The following is a 23,226-nucleotide window of genomic DNA, read 5'->3' as shown; positions in this document are numbered from 1 at the left end:
ACGGACCTATCCAGCAAACTTTGGAAGCCAATGTTAGCCAATTAGGATGGAATATGAAATATTGGACACTCCCATCTTGATCACATGACTATAGAGATACTGTGTACCGATTTGCGTGATTTTTGGACAGATTCTGAAGGAGTAATAGCAAAATATTTGTTTTACAAAAGTCAGCCTCCTGGTGGCGCTCTAAAAGGCAGATGTGAAAAATGCATGCCAAAGGTTTTTCCTTGGCCTCTAGGGAGAGTGCGTGCAAAGTTTCACGCAGATCGGTGCAGTTATAGGCAAAAACGCAAATCGGCCTGTTATAGCGCCACCATGAGGCTGATTTGAACATTTTCAAGTGGCATTTCTTCCTCAGCCTAGTGGGAATGTGCGTGCACAATTTCACAGAAATCGCATGCTGCGTAGATGATTTGAGGCATTTTGTTCAAAACAAACCAATCCTGCAAACTTTGGAAGCCAATCTTAGCCAATCAGGATGGAATATGGAAAATCGGACAGATCTATGTTGATCACATGACTATAGAGATACTGTGTACCGATTTGCGTGATGTTTGGATAAAATCTGTAGGAGTAATATTAAAAAAAATTGTTTTGCAAAATTCAGCCTCCTGGTGGCACTATAACAGGCCCATGTGAAAAATGCATGGCAGAGGTTCTGAATTGGCATCCAGGGAGTGTGTGTGCACAGTTTCGCAGCGAGCGGGCCAACGGTGCCGGAGATTAGCTGTTCACAGACAGATGGACACACGGACACACGCGCACACACACACACACACACACACACACACACACACATGGACGGACGGACAAGGGGTAAAACATACTCTCTCGCCATGCCTTTCGGCCTGGCGGAGACAACAAACATTCAGTGCTTACATGAGCTATAGGCTTTTGCATTCACAGAAAGTGGAGCCTTACTCCTTATGCCTAAACTTTTTTGCCATTTTTGACTATTTTGAAAAACATTTTAAAATAGTGAAAATAGCCGATCTACAAGAAGACCCTATCTATCATGTCTGCAGTTGAACTGTGTGGAAACCGGTTAAGAGACCATTTTTAAGAAGAAGAACATTAGCTGTTGATGATCTAAATATAGCATAACTTGGTCCTAATGTGCACTTAGCGTATACTTACCCTAATAGGTTTTAACCAAATTTCATGTCTTTCATTTTTATTATATTCCATTATTATTATTTCACTTGCCTGCTATTCTTTTACATTTCCTCCACTATTTTATCCCTTCTCCTCTTCTCGGTACAGTACATGGCTCAAAATGATTTATCAACCTCCTGGTAAAGGAACTCCACAGGGTATGCAGGCTTTGAATTAAATTTGACAGCACAAGTATTCATTTTCAAAGCTCTGCCGTCTGAGTGCAGTCCCATTCAATATTCATTGTTTGGCATTTTCAACAGATTGTTGTTTTGCTCTGTAATGGTTTCTTGGAGAGACTTGAGAAGTGCATTGCAATAACACTGGTGTTATTATGCCACAGTGAGAGGCAGATTAAGGGAAATATGAGGAGTAAAAGAAAGAGATGGGCTACAGTCTCACGCATTGAGAGAAACGGAGACAACTTTGTGAGACGGAAATAAAGAGATAATGAGCAAAAGATACTGAGTGTAAATGAATCTAATTTAAATTTCACATTTTCATTTGAGTCCCACTGTGCAACATCAGTAGTCTTTTTGGCGACACTTCTGGTAGCTTTGTTGTCTGTTCAGTTTGAAACAAAAACGCAGACGTACAATACAGCTCCAAAACGAATGCTATAGGGCCCTACCGCCTACGTTATTTTGGAATGCAACAACAACGTCCTCAGAAATGTTACGTAATAAACTTTAAATTACATAAATAAATACATTTCCCAATACGGAGGCCAATGTATTCATTTGTTTTTTTAATTAAAATTCTAAAATAGTCAAAATAGCAGCTCACAGCACGTCACGATGCGACACGTTGTGTGCTTGTAGATCGACAATTATTGCTATGAATACAGGTGTGCCTTGACATTTTGACTTGGCACAAATATTTAGAAAATCACTGAAGAACAGTTTAGAGAGAGACTTACTGCAACAATCATGATGGCATTGTCCAAGAATCCGAATCCAACAAAAGGGATTGCGTTGTGGAGTAGAACTGTAACAGAGCAAATGAAAAAACACTCAGCCAACAAATACAGACTGGAGAATTTGGAGATTCTGTTTGAACTTATGTAAGCCTAAGAACAAGATACAGTGGTTCTCAAACTGGATCCGCAAATGAATATGTATTTTATTTTGCCACGGACCCACATCTGAAAATATTTTGTGCAAGGAATCAAAATGTTTTAAAAAATCTGTAAAAAACTAACAAAAATGAAGCTCACAACTGATTAAACTCTTAGCTGCCCTGGAACCCCCTCAAGGGCCCCTGGGGAAAACAAATTCAGGTTAGCTAATTAATGATTAATAACATTGTGTTAGTGGAAATTATTTAATAAATAAATAAAACATCTTATTCCAAAACGCATGTTTCGTGATTGAATGTGTAGCCATTGCTGCTCTGTTCAATTCACGCTTCCCACTTCTTTTTTTGGCTTTTTGGGCTCATACTGTACAGTACAGTAAGTAGCAGTTAATCATCATATCCAACTTGTTATGAAATTCATATTTTTGCAGGATTCTCTCAGTCAAGGTGGCCACAGGCATTCTTCAACGTGCTGGGGGAACACTGCATGCAATATCCCATGACTTCCCAAGTGTATCTAGATTTACCAACTGTACCCTTTATCAGTGAGTCTGTAACATCGTTATTCATGAATAGTCCAATTTACATACGTAGCCTAATTGAAAAGTAATGTCTGAGCAGAGCCTCTCCGCACAACCAGCAGACTTCAGGCAGGGTAAGCCATGTCAAATGTTAGTTTTGGACAAAAGAATGTCAAATTGCTGATGGTGGAGTCCAATGGCTGTAATAACATTTACCATTTCGAACACGAACATTGTCCATTTTCAACAGGCCTATAGTACATAACAGCACCAGCTCCACAAATCCAGTGAAAAATATCAAATAAATGTTGACAATAATGAGCATCATGAGTCATGTCGGTGCTTATAGAGAAGGCAATAATTGGCTTCACTTTGTCTTTTAGTTTACTGTAAAAATCTCCTGCAAGGTCTCTGATTAACTTTCCCTTGAGGCCTTCAGTGCAGCACTGGCACGCAGAGGTCAGAGGACGTGTTGCCCTTGTGGGTAGTGGTGCTTACACACCCCTACCCCCTCAGTGGCAGACATCACTGTCTGGTATGGATAAGGATAAGGATAATTCCTTTTTTTTAACAGGTGGAGAGCCACTCTCGGGACCTGCGAGTCGTTCGGAAGGTGGTGCGTTCGACTGAGCGTACCACAGGGAGCCCCCTTACACAATTGTTGGATATATATGACAGCAGACGCCTATGGAGGGCTAAAAGGATCACGGAAGACAAGCAACTCCCCGAAAAACAGTCTGTTCGAGATGATAGGGACTGGCAAACCCTTGAGGTGTCTCAAAGCCCAGGGTTCTAGGCTCTGAAAAAACGTATACCCAGCAGCATGGAGAAGAGATAAAAGAGCTAAGAAAAAACTAACCACACAATTTATTTACAAAAAATAGTGGGATGGCACTAGGAACTGTACTACAGTTCCTAGTGCCATCTCACTTTATTTTTTGTATAAATATCTATATCTTGTATAGTGTGATCAACCCAACATGCAACAGCACAATGTACAGTATATATCCTGTTGATGTTACTATCGCTGTTATAGTATAAAAATGTACTTAGGTATGACAGTCTTTTCCCTGCAAATCATCACATGGGTATATGAGCTGCTGGGCAGAGCACAAATATAGAACCATGGGGACACCATCACACTGAGTTTATTATTTTCTCCACTCTCTTACGGAGAGGGTTGAACACTACAAACAAAAGTCTTTCTGTCTGTCAGTGTGTGACGTAGACCTCTGCGTAGGAGGGTGTCCTTGTTCATGACCCCAGAGCTGCAAACACATGGACTATATTTGCATCTGTGGTAAGGATTTGAGAGTTTTGTGATACAGTCAACTGTTTAACCAATTTCCCAATAGGCGTTGTTCCAAATCGGCATAGTGATAACAATAATACATATAGCACTTTTCTACATAGGCCTACTCAAAGACGCTTTACAAAAACAAAACAAAAACAAAATACTGAATAAAAGCAGTCTTACCATATCTTAACTGCCCTTTGGTTGGTGGTTCAACTTCCAGCGTACCTGGAAGGGAGAAGGAGAGAGAATTAGTCTGATTATAAACAAATTATGTCTGCTCTCTATGGTGGGAGTGTAAATGTCAGCCAGCTTTGAAATGGCAAAACAAATCATTCAAGACAGAAAAATAGGTTAGAGAGACATGGAGAGAAAACAGACTTGAGTAGGAGAGAGCGAAGGAGCAGCCAACCTTTCCTCTCCTCCCTGCTCCTGTGAGTAAGACAGAAAAGACGTTATGTCACAAACTGTCAATCAGATCCTACAGGAGCACTGTCGAAGCTACGAAATATGATCAGAATGTGCGAGTGTACGTGAAAGAGAGAGAGAGAGAACGACAGTGTAAGACAGAGTGATACAGACAGAGAAAGACACATTGGGCCCTATTTTCGCCGGTGCCTTACCCATTATCCCTAAACTTATTTGCCATTTTTGCCATTTTCAAATAGTTCAACTATTCGATCTACATCGACACGTTGTGAGTTTGTAGATTGGCTATGTGAACTATTTGAGAAAAAAAATTGGATTATTAGGGATTATGGGTAATGCACCGGTGAAAATAGGGCCCATTATATACTGTACCATCCCCAGCAGATTTAGCATTAAGTTATCTTCAAGTATGTATTTTAATTAACTAGTGAATGTCATGTCAAAAGAGAAACCGCGGTGAAGAAAACCTGTGAACACTACATTGTAGCACGCGTAATGTGTAACACAGTGTGAATGGGAGGATGGGAAGTACACTATAAAGAGCTTTTGATTACTAAAGGACTACAGAAAGCGCTATTAAAAAAAATCAATCCATTTGCCAGTTACCATCATCAAGTCGTGATTTCCAAGGTTCCACAACACATTATGTGGAAAAAGCAATATTTTGATTTCACTCTAGGGCAGTGTGAAATTGGTTCCACTTACTGATTGGGGAAGGCCTTTAAAATGGCAAAGGTCCATCTATCGTTAACCCTCCACACGCACGCACACGCACACGCACACGCACACGCACACGCGCACACACACACACACACACACACACACACACACACACACACACACACACACACACACACACTTTCTTCTTCCATCCCTTCAACTCTTCACCTCCCATAATTACTTCTACGTTCCTTTTCCTCCAGCTCTCTTGTCTTTCAGAAACTACCGTACTGGGTCACATTACCAGCTCAGCCCAGGGCTGTGGCTGTCATAATGCTGACACAATGGAAGACAATTCACCTCAATAAGGGCCCTTTCATCAGCATGACAGCAAAGATATTGCTGATAGTCCCCCCCCCCCCTCTCCTCCATGTGCTTCATTTGCTCCCTGGGAAACTAATGATAATCATTTTACAGCAGTTCAGTTTAATATAAAAGATGTACATGGTTTTTCATGAAATACTGTACCAATACCATTTAAATTGAAGTCAAGACCTTTAAATTGAAGTCAAGACCTGGATAGTTTGCAAACCACAACAGTCTTGTACAAGTTAATGGACAGAGGAACTGCTGTGTCCAATGCATACATAATGTATCAGTGGCCCTGGCTTCTGACTTACTGCAGTGGTGGTCAGTAACAATGTTAACAATACAGAATGTGCTGCTGTACAGTACTATCCCTGGCCGTCATCTTACATATCACACCCCTTCAAGCAATAACAATCAGATAACAGGTATCTATCCCTTTGGAATAAAATGTCTCTGGCTCTGGAATAAACTGTAGTATTGGACTATCAGTCAGCTATATTGTACATCAGCCTCGGTGTGTTATGCTGCTTTGGAATATTTTTGAATGTAAAATCTTTACAACATTTCTTGGCTCTGAAGGCCCTTCTATTGACAATTGTACTGTACTGATAATGCGGCATTGTACAGTTTGGAGAAAATTTATTTATAAGTACAGCAAATAAATAAGTAGAACAGTCATCAAATATCCCCCCACCCGCCCCCCGAAATGAAAAAGAAAAACATGAGCACAGTCTATTCAGAATGTTTACAACAAAGTACTGGTCAGTCAATCATTTATCATAATTATGTTCATTGTGCCTACAGATTGTTTTAAAGTCTCCAAATCAATACAACTGTGCGACCTAGAGGGACAGTGAAGAAGTATAGATTAGAGATACTCAATGTCTGAACACATTGGCAAAGGAGTAGATCACATGTAATTACTAATTAGCTGTAATCAATAGGCACATCAGTAAAGTTTATTTCAGTATAAAGATATATTCTCCAGACTGACGCCTGGAAAATAAAAAAATGAGAAAGTCAAATTGATGTAAGCCCATATCTGAAGTTTTAAAATTAAGTTTTTGTTTTTGTCACCATGGCAACCATGTGAGGGAATCTAAAATCAGTGGCGTACACTAGATTGATAGAGCCGACTCAGCCGAGAGCAAAGAAGCCTACACTTTGCCTGACAGGCCCTTGAGAATAAGCTGTAAGCCTGGCTGGTGATAAAGCAAGTCCTTTTCAGAGCTTCTGTGGCACTGGTCCCAGACTCATAAAACTAGAGTACACCTGATTAGCTGCCCCTGGATCAGTTAGGCTACTAATCAGACACATTAGTTACAGCTGTGTCAGGGGGAAAGTTCCTGCACAATGTGCCCACCAACAACCAACAAACACAATTGGCCGTGTTCGCTGGCGGGAAGCTCTCTGTCATTGCGCTAGCAACTCACTCCTAACCTACAGGTTGGCGTCTGTTCAGCAGGGAGCGGAACTGGTAAAGAGGGTAGCGGCGGGAAGCTCTCTGTCATTGCGCTAGCAACTCCTAACCTACAGGTTGGCGTCTGTTCAGCAGGGAGCGGAACTGGTAAAGAGGGTAGCCCGTTCCCAGCCTTACTCATCTGCGAAGAGAAAGAGGCTGTTGACCCCCCCCCCCCCCCTGAAACTGTCAGGTGAGAAGAAGTGCGATGTCCTGTGTATTAGAGGAGACACGTGGTTGTCTACACCCTCCCCAAGACCAAACTGTAGGGATCAGCAGTGACAGAAAGGTCTTGGTATACACACTATGCTTCAGTTAAGCTACTGTAACTTTTAGCTTGTCCCACTTCACCATGTTGGTTATTGTAAAAGCGCCAGGCGATACATCATATTGACCCCAAATTAGACTAATCTCTGCTCCATTTCTTTCTCATCACTTACGAAGAATGAGGCTAAAATGAGAGAATGCACCTGAATCACATCTTAAAAGCCAACACAAGATCGATATTTTCATTATTTCTCCCCCTCCTTTGGGACTCATAGAAGCATTTCATGGGGTTGCCCCCAGCATTGATCTGCCGTTATTGCATGGGGTCCCAACAGCACCCTGAACTGCATGGTGTCTTCTGAGAGTTCAGGATTAGAGGGTATTCCATACTGTTTGCCTGATGCACACAATCTATTCAAATTTCCCAATATTTGTAGCAGTCTACAAATTCAATTTTCATATTCAAATATATATATATATATATATATATATACATACTGTATATATATATAGTTTTTTCTTAGTTTGTTTTTACAATACTTATTTTCTTTAAGTTACAACTCAGTTACAACCAAAATATAAGCTAATATTACTGTACAGAAAATGGCAATTGATTTAGTTGTTCACACTGCCGACTGATACAGTACAGTACATTTATACTTTATTGTAGACAAGGCTGCTGGCTTCTCTCTCACACAGTCACACACAGCTGTGCTCAGTGGAGCCGTCTCAGTTCTGAATGTGATACAATTAAAGAATTAAATAATTTTACAGCAAGATTGCAAAGAAAGCGCTACAACATACACACAGACAAACTGTACAAAAATCTTCACCGGTAGAATATTCAAATTTCATTTTGCTCAGCTTTGTGCATCCTTACTAACTGTCTTCATCAATTAGTGGGCTGGACCAATTTCTTACAAATATATATGCTATATATCAAAACTTGAACCGTATGTCGTATAAATGCTATTTTCCCCGCAGTCTCCTCGTGTCCTACCGGCTGCCACCCACGATTGACACATTCTGGAGAGGGACTTCAGTTATTTATATGCTGTGCATTGTCTTGACACCTCTGCCAACAGACATGATGAGACAATCAACTAAATATGATAAGCTAGTTTTGTAATCCTCTCAAGTTTCATGCAAGGCTTTCTCAAAAAACACAACAAAGTTTAATATGCAAGTTGCATAATGCAACAATATTTTATACAATATATGGTGGGGGTCCCTGCTTTGTATCTCTGTCAGCTAAGGGGTCCTTCGCCTGGAAAATGTTGAAGACGCCTGTTGTAGAATCTATAGTATGTGTAGTGTGTGTTTGTCTGCATCTGAGATCACTCTGGTCCAGTGGAACCACATCAATAGAAAGGCTCCAGCCATTTAACTAGCCAAGGACATTTCCACAATATTCTCTGATGATTTATGGCATTGGAACAACAGGAAACAACACCCACACCCACACATTGAATACAGGGCCGGGTTAGCGAGGGGCACTCATTACAGGACTGACAATAATGAGGTACATTCTTCAGCAGGCACTTACTCAGCAGTGATTACTGAAGATTCTGTTGATCAGTGTCAAGGTTGAACTGCATTATGCCTCAAATGAGAAATTAGTCAACAAAGAAAGCATAGTAAAATACATTTTGAATCATGAGGATCTTGGGATCTATATGATTCATCCACATGTGAACGACATGGCTCCAGTGTGGATCTCAAACTTCATGTGGCCAGCCTGTGACATCAATCATCTATGACCTAAATGGGCAAGATAAGAGACCTGTTGACTACACTGGCACCGGTGTGCACAAGAAGATTGCTACTGATCGGTCCAGTGGTTCACAAGATTACACACGCACACACACGCACATCACGCACACGCAAACTTATAGACAGCTAGTCTCCTGTAGCCTGGTAAACCCTCCCTCCGGAAATCTAATTTCTATTTGATTCCAGGAGTGAGTCTGGCCTGATCGCCCATTCTGCAATATTGGCTGCGGGCTGGAGTTGGGCGGGAGTAATACAGTTGACTGACAACCCCTTCAGCCAATGATAATTTTTCCCCTTCAGCCAATCAGCAGTTCACCAGTCTAATGTGACGCAACGGGACTTTTGAGACGTTCATGCCCAAAATGGGTTGCCTTATTCGGATACATGGGTGTCACTGCCCACCCCTACCGGTTCTCTAAATTTTTATTTTTAAATAGGCTTTGTCATGATTAATTGACCACATATATGAAGTTAAACAAGTAAATTCTATCCAAACGATATCTTATAAGTAAATTCCGTGCCTCAAAATAGAAGTTAGAGAGCTTTTTGAAGTCAAAAAATAGCGGAGAATATAGCGGACAAGAAAAAGATGGCTGCCGTTCGTGTTTTGGGCTCACTCGAACTCGCCACCTGATTGGCCAACTGTCGCTGTCAATCACAGAACGATGTGCGACGACGCTGATAGGCTCGGTTAGCTGGTAATTTCACTAGAAACCCCCACAATGGGCTATCAGGCCAGACTCACTCCTGGAATCAAATAGAAATGAGATTTCCGGAGGGAGGGTTTACCAGGCTAAGTCTCCTGTAGAGTCACACCGTAATGAGGTGTGACTGAGGTCAATTGAACAGCTTCTCTAAGAAATGTCCTCCCTACATACACCAGGCTGGTGACAGCAATGATGTTCCTTAATGCAGATATTTCATTAACTGAGGCAGCCCAAAAGGATGCTTGATCGCAGCCTCCGATTTCCGTGAAACTTTGTACGCACATCCCCACTAGGCCAAGAAAGAAATTACACACTACATTTTTCAAATAATCCTCATGGTGGCGCTGTAACAGGCAGATTCACGTTTTGGCCTATAACTCTTGAACTGTATAGGCCAAAACGTGAATCTGCCTGTTACAGCGCCACCATGAGGCTGATTTGAAAAATGTAGGGTGGCATTTCTTCCTTGGAAATTAAAACGAGAAATGAGCCAGTCTCTCTTCTGAAACCACTCTCTGATGGATACTGTTCACGTTGTGGGGTACTGATCAAGGCCAAGACACAGAAGGCAGGGTACAAACCCAATAAAGGGCGTTTATTCACAGCCAGGCTCAGAGAGCATTGTTTATACGGTTTTCAATAAGGGGAAATCATAACAGTCAACATAAATTCATCCCGGGTTCGGGGGATCCATGCATCATAACATCAGCATTCTTTACATCTCTCCACAGGTTGCCTATGAAGTAAAAGAAACAGTCCTTTAGTTCTACATTTCACCAGCAATTAACATTGTGAGGGAAATAGTGGAGTAATCGCTTACCGCCTGAGCACCCGTCTGTTTACCAGGAGAGCCAGTACTAGACTGAGACAGAGTGGCTGCTTTTGAGGTTTGGTGCCACACCTAGCCGGTCTTCGCAGGTGCACTCAGTTAGGGCTGATTCATGAGGGCGATTGGTAGGTAACGCCCCTCTATGACGTAGCCCAGGCTGCTGCGCTGTCTGTAGAGCCACCCTCTGTCTCTGTCCCACTGTCTCTCCATGGTGTGGTGCTTACCTATCAGGCGATTTCCTAGCGATACTCCACATATCCCCCCCTAAGCCCGCCGCTTGGTCCGGGGGCTTCCATGTCCTCCACCTCATACATTCGGGATAGGGCGTCTGTGTGTGGGATGTCTTTTCCGAGCCGGTGCTCTACTTTGAAGTGGTAATCTTGTTGCTCTAGGAACCAGCGCGTCACCCTGGCGTTTCGGTCCTTATTGGTGGCCATCCACTTCAGAGGTGCGTGATCTGTAATGAGGGTAAAGGTACGGCCCCACAGATAATAGCGGAGGTGGTGTATGGCCCACTTCACCGCCAGACATTCTTTTTCCACAGTGGCATAGTTTTTCTCATGGTATAGTAATTTCCTGCTTACATACGTGATCGGGTGCTCCTCGCCGTCAAAGACCTGGGCGAGGACGGCCCCCAGCCCCGTGTGGAGGACGAAGGGCCGGCTGAAATCGGGGGCTTTTAGCACCGGTTCCTCGCAGAGCGCGCCCTTCAACCTCTGGAACGCGGCCTCCGTCTCGGTCGTCCAGACGACATGGTTAGGCCGCTTCTGGCACGTTAGGTCATACAGGGGGGCTGCAATAGTAGAATAGTTTTTCACAAATTTTTGATAGTACGCCATGAGTCCTAAGAAAGATTTTACTTGCTTTTTTGTGACCGGGCGGGGCCATTCTCGGATGCGCTCCACTTTGCGCGTCTGGGGCCTCACACATCCTCTTCCAATGGTGAAGCCGAGGTAATCGGTCTCCGTCTGGCCGATGTGGCGTTCGCTGTCAGCCCGGCCCGTCTGAGTGCGTCCAATATGGTGTGGAGATGCTGCAGGTGGAGACTCCAGCTGGGGCTGTGGATCACGATGTCGTCTAAGTAGGCGGCCGCATAATCACGGTGAGGCCAAGGCACTCGATCCATCAGCCGCTGGAAGGTGGCGGGCGCACCATGCACACCAAACGGCAGCACCGTGTACTGGAATAGCCCGTCGGGCGTGGAGAAGGCCGTCTTCGCCTTGGCCCGGTCCGTCAGCGGCACCTGCCAGTAGCCTTTGGTCAGGTCGAGGGTGCTGACGAACCGGGCCGGTCCAAGGCGTTCGATGAGCTCGTCCACTAGGGGCATGGGATATGCGTCGAAGGTGGAGACGTCGTTTAACTTTCGGAAATCATTGCAGAACCGCAGGGTCCCGTCCGGCTTCGGCACGATCGCGATTGGGCTCGACCAGGGGCTGTAGGACTCCTCAATGACCCCGAGCTCCAACATCTTGGCGCCTTCTTCTTTTATGGCGACGCATCTGGCCTCTGGGATCCGCTGGCGCACCACTTTGCCGGGCTCTGTGCGGATATCGTGGCGAATGGCGGTGGTCCGACCAGGGAGCTCGGAGAAGATGTCCCGGTTACGTCTCAACAGGTCCTTGATCTCCTGCGTCTGGGCGGGGGAGAGGTCATCTCCGATGGGGACCGGGGGCAGAGTCTGCGGGGGGGGGGGGGGTGGCCATCAGGGCCGGCACGGGCAGAGGCGGGGCCGTGGTCCATTTCTTTAGAATGTTCACATGGTAGATTTGGTGGCCTTTCCGCCGGCCGGGCTGGCTCACTCGGTAGTCCACGGGCCCTATCTTCTCCACGACTTCGTACGCCCCTTGCCATTTTGCCAGGAACTTGCACTCGCTGCTGGGGACTAGCACCAGCACTTTCTCCCCCACCTGAAACTCGCGGAGCGTCGCGCCGCGGTTGTAGGTGCGGGCCTGGTCTCGTTGGGCTTTCTTCATATGTTCGCGCACCAGGGGCCATATCGTCTTCGCCCGGGCCTGGAGACGCTCCACATGCTCCACGACGCTGCGGTGGGGGGAAAGCTGGCTCTCCCAGGTCTCTCCCATCTCTCTCGTTTCTCTCGTCTCTCTTCTCTCTCGTCTCTCTCGTCCACTTTGGGGAGCTGTCGCTCACCTCGCACGGCAGGTGTGGAGCGCGTGGCGGCGGCGGCGCCGGGGGGTCCCACGTCGTAGCCCGGGGTCCCAGTAGCGGGCGAACAGGACGCAGTCGGCGCCAATCAGGAGCGGCACGGGCAGGTTCGGCACGACGCCGGCCGGCACCACGGCGTCTCCCCTCGGCGTCTCCGCTCGGCGTCTGGATGCGGAGCCGCGTCACGGGGTAGTGGCGCACGTCGCCATGCACGCAGGTCACCGGGACGGTGGTGGCGCTGAGTTCCCCCGCCAGGTCGGCGCGCACGAGCGTCACGGCGCTGCCTGAGTCGAGCAGGGCATGGGTGTCGGTGCGCCCGATCTTCACCTGTAGGCGGGTCTGGCGTCGGTGGCTGGTACCGGTGTGCAGGCAGGGGCGGGCGCCGTCAGAGCTGGCCGCGGTCCCCATGGAGACGTCTTGGTCTCGCTCCGGACAAGACCAGGAGATGTGGTCCGCCTGGCCACAAACGTAGCAGCGCCGCTGCTGTGGGCCCCGGATGGGCCCTTCGGCGACGACGGCTTCGGTTTGGGCGGCGGACGGGTTCGGTGGGGTCGACCTCCTCCGGTCGCGGCTGGGCTTCTCCTCGCCGGGGGCCTTGGCTGCGTCGGCGCGGGTGGTCCTCATCATGTCCACGCTTACTTGGTGGTTCTCCAGGAGTGCGACCAACGCCTCCAGTGAGTTCGGGCTCACTTGTGAGGCGTATCTTCGAGCGCCAAGATGCCCCTGGGTGGCCAAGATGGCTTCCTTCAGCTTCCAGTAATCTCTGGAGTCGGCGAGGGACAGGTCGCGGCAGACGCGCTGGGCCTCACCGGTGAGGAAGGGAGCCAGAAGCGAGGCCCAGTCCGACACTGGCCACCTCTCGGGCCGCGGTGCGCTCAAACACCTCCAGGTACGCTTCAATATCATCTTCTGGTGACAATTTGGTGAGCACATCCCCCGGTGCGCGAGTGCTGGCTACATCTCGGGCAATTCTGTCTACTTTTGTACCGCTGTCTGCAAGTCAGTTTGGCTTTTCAGTAGGGCCGTTAAGGCGGTTGCGTGCTCCATCTTGTGGGTTTTGGCGTGGATCAGTAGTACCCGTATTCTCCACCATATGTGGGGTACTGATCAAGGCCAAGACACAGAAGGCAGGGTACAAACCCAATAAAGGGCGTTTATTCACAGCCAGGCTCAGAGAGCATTGTTTATACGGTTTTCAATAAGGGCTGTTTTGAGGTTTGGTGCCACACCTAGCCGGTCTTCGCAGGTGCGCTCAGTTGGGGCTGATTCATGAGGGCAATTGGTAGGTAACGCCCCTCTATGATGTAGCCCAGGCTGCTGCGCTGTCTGTAGAGCCTCCCTCTGTCTCTGTCCCACTGTCTCTCCATGGTGTGGTGCTTACCTATCAGGCGATTTCCTAGCGATACTCCACAACGTACAGTAGAGGATATACTAATTTTTTAACACCATATGCTTCAATGTAACCAATTTAGACATCCTAATGAGAAACATGCCTTTACGGATGTCATAACTTGTAACAGTTGCCATGTTATTTATATCAAATCAAACTTTATTTATAAAGCACATTTAAAACAACAGAAGCTGACCAAAGTGCTGTACAGGTTGAGACAAACAAAGCATCAACGCATCAATAAGCGCCCATTGGCGCACAGACAAATACAGTGCATTATTAGGACACAATAGCAGCAGATCAAGGACAATTAAAAGCCAAAGAGAATAGGTGGGTTTTAAGGAGGAAAACCCCAATGGACTGGGAAGAACGGATGGGGAGAGGGAGGTCGTTCCAAAGCGTGGGGGCGGCAGCAGCAAAAGCGCGGCCACCCCTGGTCCTTTTAATGGAGTTGGTACAATGTATGTTCAGGAGGAAGACTACGCCTTCAAGCATGAGATTGTTACTAACCTTGCCCCTCACTCTACTCTCATGATCTATTTCCATTCCTAGCTCACTCTCTAGGTTACAAGCTTGATCAATCACCATGGTAACCGAGTCAACTCCGCCCTCTATTATCTGCCATGGTAACCGATCACAGCTCCACCCTTGCCACTCACAGTGGCACCGATGCCATGGTAACTAATCGCTCTCCGCCCTGAACTCCACCCCTTCTACCAATATGTGAGGTTATTTAAACCTGCCAGGTCTACCTGTCATTCGTGCATTGTTCTTCGTAACACAAGCACACCGCAAACGTAAAAGTTAGCACTCCGCAAACGTAAAAGTTAGCACTCCTTAAAACTTACCTCATAATGGATGACTCTATCTCCCTTCAAGCCTCCGACGAGGAGGATTTCGCTTCCAATGCCTCCACCACTCTATCCGACACACCGCTGTCACGAAGGTTCAGGTCTGCAGGCGAGAGGCAGCGGGCAACCGACGTCAGTGAGACTCCGGTAGAATTCTACCATGGTCCAAGGGACTCACCCAGGCAACCCTCCGCCTCTCCTGCCCACAGCCAGCGCTCCCGGACCAGCCAGCGCTCCCGGACCAGCCAGCGGTCCCGGTCGCCCCACCATCACGGGTCGGGCCGCGCTCCTCCCGTTCCATCCCACCATCACGGGTCGGGCCGCGCTCCTCTCGTTCCACCCCACCATCACGGGTCGGGCCGCGATCTTCCTCCTCCTCGTCTTCCTCCTCCTCGTCTTCCTCCTCCACGCCACCATTCCACCCCTCGACGCCAGGTCGCTTCTCCAGCCCGGTCTCGGCGGGGGAGGTCCCCAGGAAGACGCGTCGAGCATACCATCGCTCAGCACCCTCCCCTCCCCCCTCTTCCTCCTCCACGGCGGGCGTCATTAAGACCGCCTCCTTCCCCGGCCCCGTCCAGAACGGTTATCGGGCCAATCCGCGATTGGACGGTGCTTTCACTCAAGCAAGCGCTAAGAGAGAAGAGCGTCGTGTTTCCCAGCACAGCAAACAAGGGACAACTTTTCAAGCTCTACACCACAGCAAGCAGAGTTTCTTCATCTCCAGCGGGACCATCACAGGCGCGCCACGATGACGTCAGACAGCCGGCACGGGGTCCATCTACCAGCAGACACGACGGCAGCAGAGCGGACACTACAACGCCCGCTCGAAATACACGTCCATCAGGTGAGCCTGTGTCGGTTCCGATTAATGTAAACCATCCACCAGCATTTAACATTATTACACAAAATATTCGCCAATCAATTTCATCTCCACCTACAGGTCGCACTCTGCTGAGCCGCCTCGGACCCCCAACTCACGCAGAGCAGACCAGGCTCGTTCCCACTACCCCCATGCATCTCCCCCCACCCCCTGTGCCTGCTCCCCTCCCCCCCCCTCCTTCCCTACCTTTAATCTCCTTTCCCCCCAGCCCTTCCCCCTCTTACCAAAACCCTCGGCAAAGGTTTTCACCCCCGTCTATGCAGGCTTCACTGTCATCCCACCCCCCTGCACAATCATCCAACTTCCCCCACACTTCTGTCTCTTTTTCTGTCTCCGTCCCCGAGGCCGCTAGCCAGCCAAACACCCAGATGGCTATCACACAGGGCCGGCTAGCACCTTCACCCCCCACTCAGGTGCCCCCCCAATCAGCCATGGGCACCCTGAGCAACTTGCCTCTCTCTTCTTTCCCTCCCTCCCCCGCCCTTGTGTTTCCAACCCCCCCCTTTTCTCTCTCCTCCGCAGTCGCAGCCCAGGTGCCACTGAATGCGCTGGCCCTCAACCCACAACCCATATCAAACCACCTCCGTCAACAAATAATCCAGGGTATGGACATCGACCTCTCCGCAATCATAAAACCATCCACCCACACCTTCCAACCCCGGACAGTCGACTGCGGAGGCATCTCAATCACCCTCCGAGACCTTTCATCCACTGCCCCACCTCACAACACCCTCACTGCCACAGAATTCACCCTAGCCTTCTCTATCTTCAGGAATGTCATCTGCTCCCTATTCCCCCACAGAAGGCAAGAGTTAGATGACTACCTTTCCATAATCATGGACATGGCAGTGCGGTTTGGTGGCACATTGTTTTATGAGTACCACCGGCAGTTTGCAGCGAGGGCGGCTGCCCGCATACAACAGTGGAACATCGCTACCTACTGGGGAGCGCTAGACTTAGAACTCTACAGCCGGCTGTTTACAGGCAGCGCCGCTTTAGCATGTAACATCTGCGGCTGCCCCTCCCACCCCACCACCGACTGCGTGCTCACCGCACACCAGCCTGCACCCGTAGCCCAAACTAGAAGAGAGCCAGCAGCCCCAGTTCATCATTACGATCGCCCCACCACATCCTCCATCCCTTCATCAGTCCCCGCCCTCATGGGAATAGGACTACAGCAATACCAGCCAGGCCGGGACAAGAGATCCAAACCCGGCCGCCCCATCGCCCAACCAGCCTCCTCCCAAGCCACGGACAAGCGTGGCAGGAAAATCATGTTTGTTGGCTCCCGCATGATATGCAACAACTTTAATGATGCAGGATGCGACTCATCGTCTTGCAAGCTCCTGCATGTATGCACCTACTGCGGAGGAGCCCATGCCCGCTACACATGCCCCCACAACCCAACCAAACCATCCAAAAGTTGACTGTTGCACTATCTGGCCACCCCCATTAACATCCCCGCCCTGGCCAAGGAGCTCGCATTCCACCCAGACCCCACATTCGTTCATTTTTTCATCGACGGTCTCAATTATGGTTTTTCACCCGGCCTCACCACACTTCCCGATCATTCCCACTCTTGCAATAACCTCCAGTCAGCACTAACGGAACCAGAAATCGTCACCACCCTGCTTGAGAAAGAAGTCAAGCAAGGGTTCATGATCGGTCCGTTCGATTCCCCCCCATTCCCCATTCACCGCATCAGCCCAATAGGAGTGGCCACCAGGAAGTATTCAGGGAAGAAAAGATTAATTATCGATCTATCTTCCCCACACGGTTCATCCATCCCCAGTATTAATAGCCTCATCCCCAGTGCAGATTTCACACTTCATTATTCTACAGTTGATCATGCCATTGCCCTGATCCGGCTCGCTGGACGTGGTGCCTGGCTATCAAAAGCCGACATCACGTCTGCCTTCAAAGTTCTCCCACTCCACCCAGACTCATGGCACCTTTTTGGTGTCTGCTGGCAGTCAAAATTTTATTTTGCCGTAAGACTAACTTTTGGCTGTAAAAGTAGCCCAAAACTTTTCGATAATCTGTCAGAGTTACTTTGCTGGATTCTAAGCAACAACTACCGCATACCGCTCCTAGTCCATCTCCTGGATGACTTCCTCACAGTCGACCCCCCATCAGCCCCCCCCGCACGCAGTATCACGTGCCTCAAGACCGCCTTTGCGGCACTCGGAGTTCCTCTGGCCGAGGAAAAAACAGTAGGTCCATTTCAAAAAATTGAATTCTTAGGAATTAATTTGGACTCCATCTCATTCCAAGCCTCACTCCCCACAGAGAAACTAGACCGTATTACACTACTCATTTCCAATTTTCTACAGATCACATCCTGCACCAAGCAACAACTACTTCAGTTACTAGGTCACCTCAATTTCGCCACTAGAATCATCCCACAAGGCCGTTCATTTATTTCCCACCTCCTCCACCTCGCTGCATCCGTGCCATCCCTCCACCATCATATCATGTTAGACCTAGAATGCCGCTCAGAGCTTAGGCTCTGGCACCTCCTGTTATCCAACTGGAATGGCATCTCCTTTTTCTACAATGATTTCCACTCCTCACCAGAGGACTTGCAGTTATACACCGATGCAGCGCCCTCTGTAGGTTTTGGGGGTTACTACAGAGGGAGATGGTTTGCAGATAGTTGGCCCTTAGATTTTGTTTCCCCCCCGTTCGACACCGCCCACTCTTCAGCTTTGTTCGAATTGTATCCAATTATTGTCGCGGCCTCTCTTTGGGGCCATGAATGGACCAGCCGCTCTGTGCTAATACATTCTGATAATCAGTCCACAGTCCACATCATTAATAAAGGTCGGTCAGCATCACTACCCATCATGGCTCTTCTCAGGCGCCTAACATGGCTCTCAGTCACCAATAATTTCATTATCCGAGCAGCCCATGTCCCAGGTTACCACAACACGGTAGCTGATTCACTGTCACGTTTCTCCTTCCAGAGATTCAGAGCCTTGGCACCATCCGCAGACCTCCACCCGACTCCAGTTCCTCCATTTTCCGAGATGACCTTCCCCTAAACCATTCTCTCCATAACCTGGTATCCATCTCCAGAAATCACATCCTGCAAGGTATAGCTCCCTCCACACTTTCCTCCTACTGGACAGCATGGAAAAATTTCCAATCCTTTCACTCTACCTACAGCCTGCCATTTCCGTCTCTGGACCTCATTACACTCACCTCCTACATCAGCTACAGCCATTCTTCTCGGGCCATGCATCCATCAACCATCCGCGTCTATCTATCAGGTATAAATTTTATTACTAAGCTCCTAACAGGAGCACCTCACCCCTTTGCCCAGCACTCACACGTCACCCTGCTCCTTAAGAGCCTGAGAAGGAACGAGCCACGTAATCCTCCACGCCGCCAACCTATTACCTCTGATGTTCTCGCAGGATGCATCAACATACTCCGCTCTGGCTATACAAACCCATCTGTAGACTCCACACTGGAAGCAATGTTTCTCTTAGCTTTCTTTGGGTTTCTAAGATGTTCAGAATTCACTACTTCTAATTCTACATTCATTCCTCACTACCATCCCTGTTTATCCGATCTGACTTTTCCAGATTCCTCCACACTAGTTTTCTTGCTAAAACATAGCAAAACAGACCAATTCGGCAGAACAACGCCAATTTACATGTTTAAACTCAACTCCTACCTCAGCCCTTACGAACCCTTGGTCCATCACCTCCATACCAGGCACTCCTCCCACGCCTCTCCTTCCGACCCGTTATTTACCACTGATACCGGTTCAGTCGCGACCCGCCACTGGTTCCTCTACCACCTCCGGCAAGTTCTGACCAAGGCCGGATATCCCGCAGGTAATTTCTCCGGCCATTCGTTCCGAATCGGTGCTGCTTCTTCTGCATCTAGAAGAGGCATCACCGACCACACCGTCCAACTTCTAGGGCGTTGGACTTCCCAAGCATACCACACTTACATTAGAACCAACGTACAAGACCTCAGGAACGCCCACACATCCATGGTCCAGTAAATGTTCTAATTAATGTCTGACTAATTATGCTTTCTCTTTTGGGGTCTCGAGTGATGGTGCGTCCACAGATTACAGCCAAGACGGACGCCTATCTCCTCAGACCCTAAGCCAAATACCCAGGTCTCCATCCCCCTGGAGCCTCATGGTTATGCCTCCCCCCCTCTCTGGGCTTCACGCGCCCTTCCACCCCCACCATGGCTTCGCCCTTCCCTCCCCCAGGGCCGCGCCCTCACTGGGCCCCGTCCTTCATCCCTCCCCAGGGCTACGACGCCCTCCGTCCCACACTCCCTTTTGCGCCCCTTATCCAGCTTCACGTGCCCCTTCATCCCCACCTCCCCTTCCTCTGTTCTCACTCCCTCCAGCTCACCTCACCCTAGCCATCCTCTCACCATCCTCACACCCTACATCCTTCACTTACCCTCCTCACTAGATAAATCGTACCCCTTGTCTTCACTCCCTCATCCTCACCCCCCTTCCTCATCACCTCCCTGTCTACACATCATCTCCTCCTCCATCTCCACTCCTACATCCCCACCCCTAAAGCTCCCTTCCTTCCCACCCTCCTTCCCTCCATCTCCTAAGCCATGCATAACCAATTCCTTCCTGACAGGTCCATCTTCTTCTTTTCTAAATAAAGAATGTTAAACTATGTTGGTTTGAAGGCGTGGTCTGTACTCGTGAAATGGAGTTGGTACAATGTATGTTCAGGAGGAAGACTACGCCTTCAAGCATGAGATTGTTACTAACCTTGCCCCTCACTCTACTCTCATGATCTATTTCCATTCCTAGCTCACTCTCTAGGTTACAAGCTTGATCAATCACCATGGTAACCGAGTCAACTCCGCCCTCTATTATCTGCCATGGTAACCGATCACAGCTCCACCCTTGCCACTCACAGTGGCACCGATGCCATGGTAACTAATCGCTCTCCGCCCTGAACTCCACCCCTTCTACCAATATGTGAGGTTATTTAAACCTGCCAGGTCTACCTGTCATTCGTGCATTGTTCTTCGTACCCCTCCCTCCCTACCCTTTCTTCTGTACTCTCCGATCTGTCCTAGTCTTCAGGTTCCAGACGGGGGTCTCGAGTGATGGTGCGTCCACAGATTACAGCCAAGACGGACGCCTATCTCCTCAGACCCTAAGCCAAATACCCAGGTCTCCATCCCCCTGGAGCCTCATGGTTATGCCTCCCCCCCTCTCTGGGCTTCACGCGCCCTTCCACCCCCACCATGGCTTCGCCCTTCCCTCCCCCAGGGCCGCGCCCTCACTGGGCCCCGTCCTTCATCCCTCCCCAGGGCTACGACGCCCTCCGTCCCACACTCCCTTTTGCGCCCCTTATCCAGCTTCACATGCCCCTTCATCCCCACCTCCCCTTCCTCTGTTCTCACTCCCTCCAGCTCACCTCACCCTAGCCATCCTCTCACCATCCTCACACCCTACATCCTTCACTTACCCTCCTCACTAGATAAATCGTACCCCTTGTCTTCACTCCCTCATCCTCACCCCCCTTCCTCATCACCTCCCTGTCTACACATCATCTCCTCCTCCATCTCCACTCCTACATCCCCACCCCTAAAGCTCCCTTCCTTCCCACCCTCCTTCCCTCCATCTCCTAAGCCATGCATAACCAATTCCTTCCTGACAGGTCCATCTTCTTCTTTTCTAAATAAAGAATGTTAAACTATGTTGGTTTGAAGGCGTGGTCTGTACTCGTGAATTGGTCTTTGGGACGATCAGTAGCGACTGATCAGCAGACCTTAGGGCCCTGGCTGGAGTGTATGGATCTATGAGCTCTGCGAGGTATAGCAGAGCAAGCACGTTTTGAGATTTAAAAGCAAATAAAAGGACCTTAACATTAATTCTAAAATTGACAGGGAGCCAGTGAAGTGAGGCCAGGACAGGACTGATGTGCACACGTCTTTTTGTGCCAGTGAGAAGGCGGGCCGCAGCATTTTGGACCAGCTGTAGGCGCCTGACAGATGACTGCTCTAAGCCGGTGTAGAGGGAATTGCAATAATCGAGTCGTGAGGAAATGAAGGCATGAATGGCTATTTCTAGTTGTTGTTAGGGGAAATAGGCCTTAACCTTGGCGAGGAGTCGGAGTTGGAAGAAGCTAGCTTTTACAACGGAACTGATGTGTTTGTCAAATTTGAAGGCGCTATCCAGGATTACACCAAGGTTTTTGGCAGAGGAGCAAATATTGGATATGAGGGTGTCCGGGATGTTGTGTGACGGTGTTGTGGCCAAATAATATGATTTCAGTTTTGTTTTGATTGAGTGTGAGGAAGTTTGTCCATCCATCCAGGTTTTAACATCCTGTAAACAGTCGAGTAGTGGTTGAAAAGAGGTTGATGGAGTCCAGTTTGATGGGTAGATAGATCTGGACGTCATCGGCATAGAAATGGAAGGAGATATTATGTTTGGAGAAAATGGACCTGAGGGGTAGCATATACAGCAGAAATAAATAACATTGGGCCCTACACGGAACCCTGGGGGACCCCACATGTGAGGGGTGCCGAGGGTGATGCGAATTCCCCCATATATGATAAAGTGCCCATGTGGCTTGAAAGAATAGGTAAGGTCCATTCTGAGAAATTAAAGAAATGAGAAATTATTCAGATGCTGTACAACTCAATACTTTTTTAGCACACATAATTTAGAGCACTGGTGCAGAAAACTGCAGCATAATGTAGAATTTCAACATTGTATTGTGTGTGGGAGGTTTACTAACAGTAGCCTACTGTATAAGATAAATAGCAACCTAGGAGCATACCCATCTATTCCTAATTAGCCAGAAATGCTGGGAGCTGTAACAAAGTAGAAACGCAAGGTCGCAAGCTAACAAACAAACAAACTAATAATAAACACATATCCGTGAGATACGTCCCTATAGAACAGCAAATAACTGGAAGCAGTGAGAAAAGATGAATAGGCCTAATGGTTTTTGGATTTCACACAGCAGGCACCCAACCAAAAGGAAACTTAGAAGGAACATAATAAGCACAGCGCACAGGGAAAGCAGAGAAAGCTATAGTGTACATGTTGTTATGAAGAGAAAATGAAAACTCCCACTATTTTCCAAAATTAGAGAGGGCTGTGTAAAACATAATAGGCTATACTAAACTGACTAACCCGTTTCGTTTAGCCAGACATTCAATACACTATTTTGCAAAACATACTTGTTTCAAACTTTTCAGGCTCCAGACAAAAACAAATTCACTAAAGCTGCAGAGGACCATGTATTATTGCTTTTGTTAACAGCAGAGGACACATGACATTGAAAAAGCAAAGGCACAAGTCACAAGATTCAGATGCCATCTCTGTAGTTAGTTAGACAAGGCCAGCCAACCAAACAGCCTGTCAAATCGCCAGCCTGGC

General features: G+C 48.1%; 1 protein-coding gene across 1 annotated transcript in view; it reads right to left on the bottom strand.

Annotated features, from left to right (window-relative positions):
• LOC308083992 (transmembrane protein 65-like) overlaps positions 1–23,226 on the bottom strand; it is a 52,140-nt gene that overhangs the window by 15,170 nt on the left and 13,744 nt on the right. Inside the window, exons 3-4 of the mRNA XM_080426449.1 lie at positions 4,234–4,278; positions 2,078–2,145 (exon numbers count right to left, since the gene is read on the bottom strand). Coding sequence (XP_080282575.1) covers positions 2,078–2,145; positions 4,234–4,278 — 113 coding nt within the window. The remainder of the gene's footprint in view (positions 1–2,077; positions 2,146–4,233; positions 4,279–23,226) is intronic.

Source organism: Gymnoscopelus braueri (assembly GCF_963280865.1).
Source record: "Gymnoscopelus braueri genome assembly, chromosome: 4".
NCBI lineage: Eukaryota > Metazoa > Chordata > Actinopteri > Myctophiformes > Myctophidae > Gymnoscopelus > Gymnoscopelus braueri.
The sequence above is the reverse complement of the archived record's forward strand: the minus strand, read 5'-3'. Positions and strand labels throughout refer to the sequence as shown.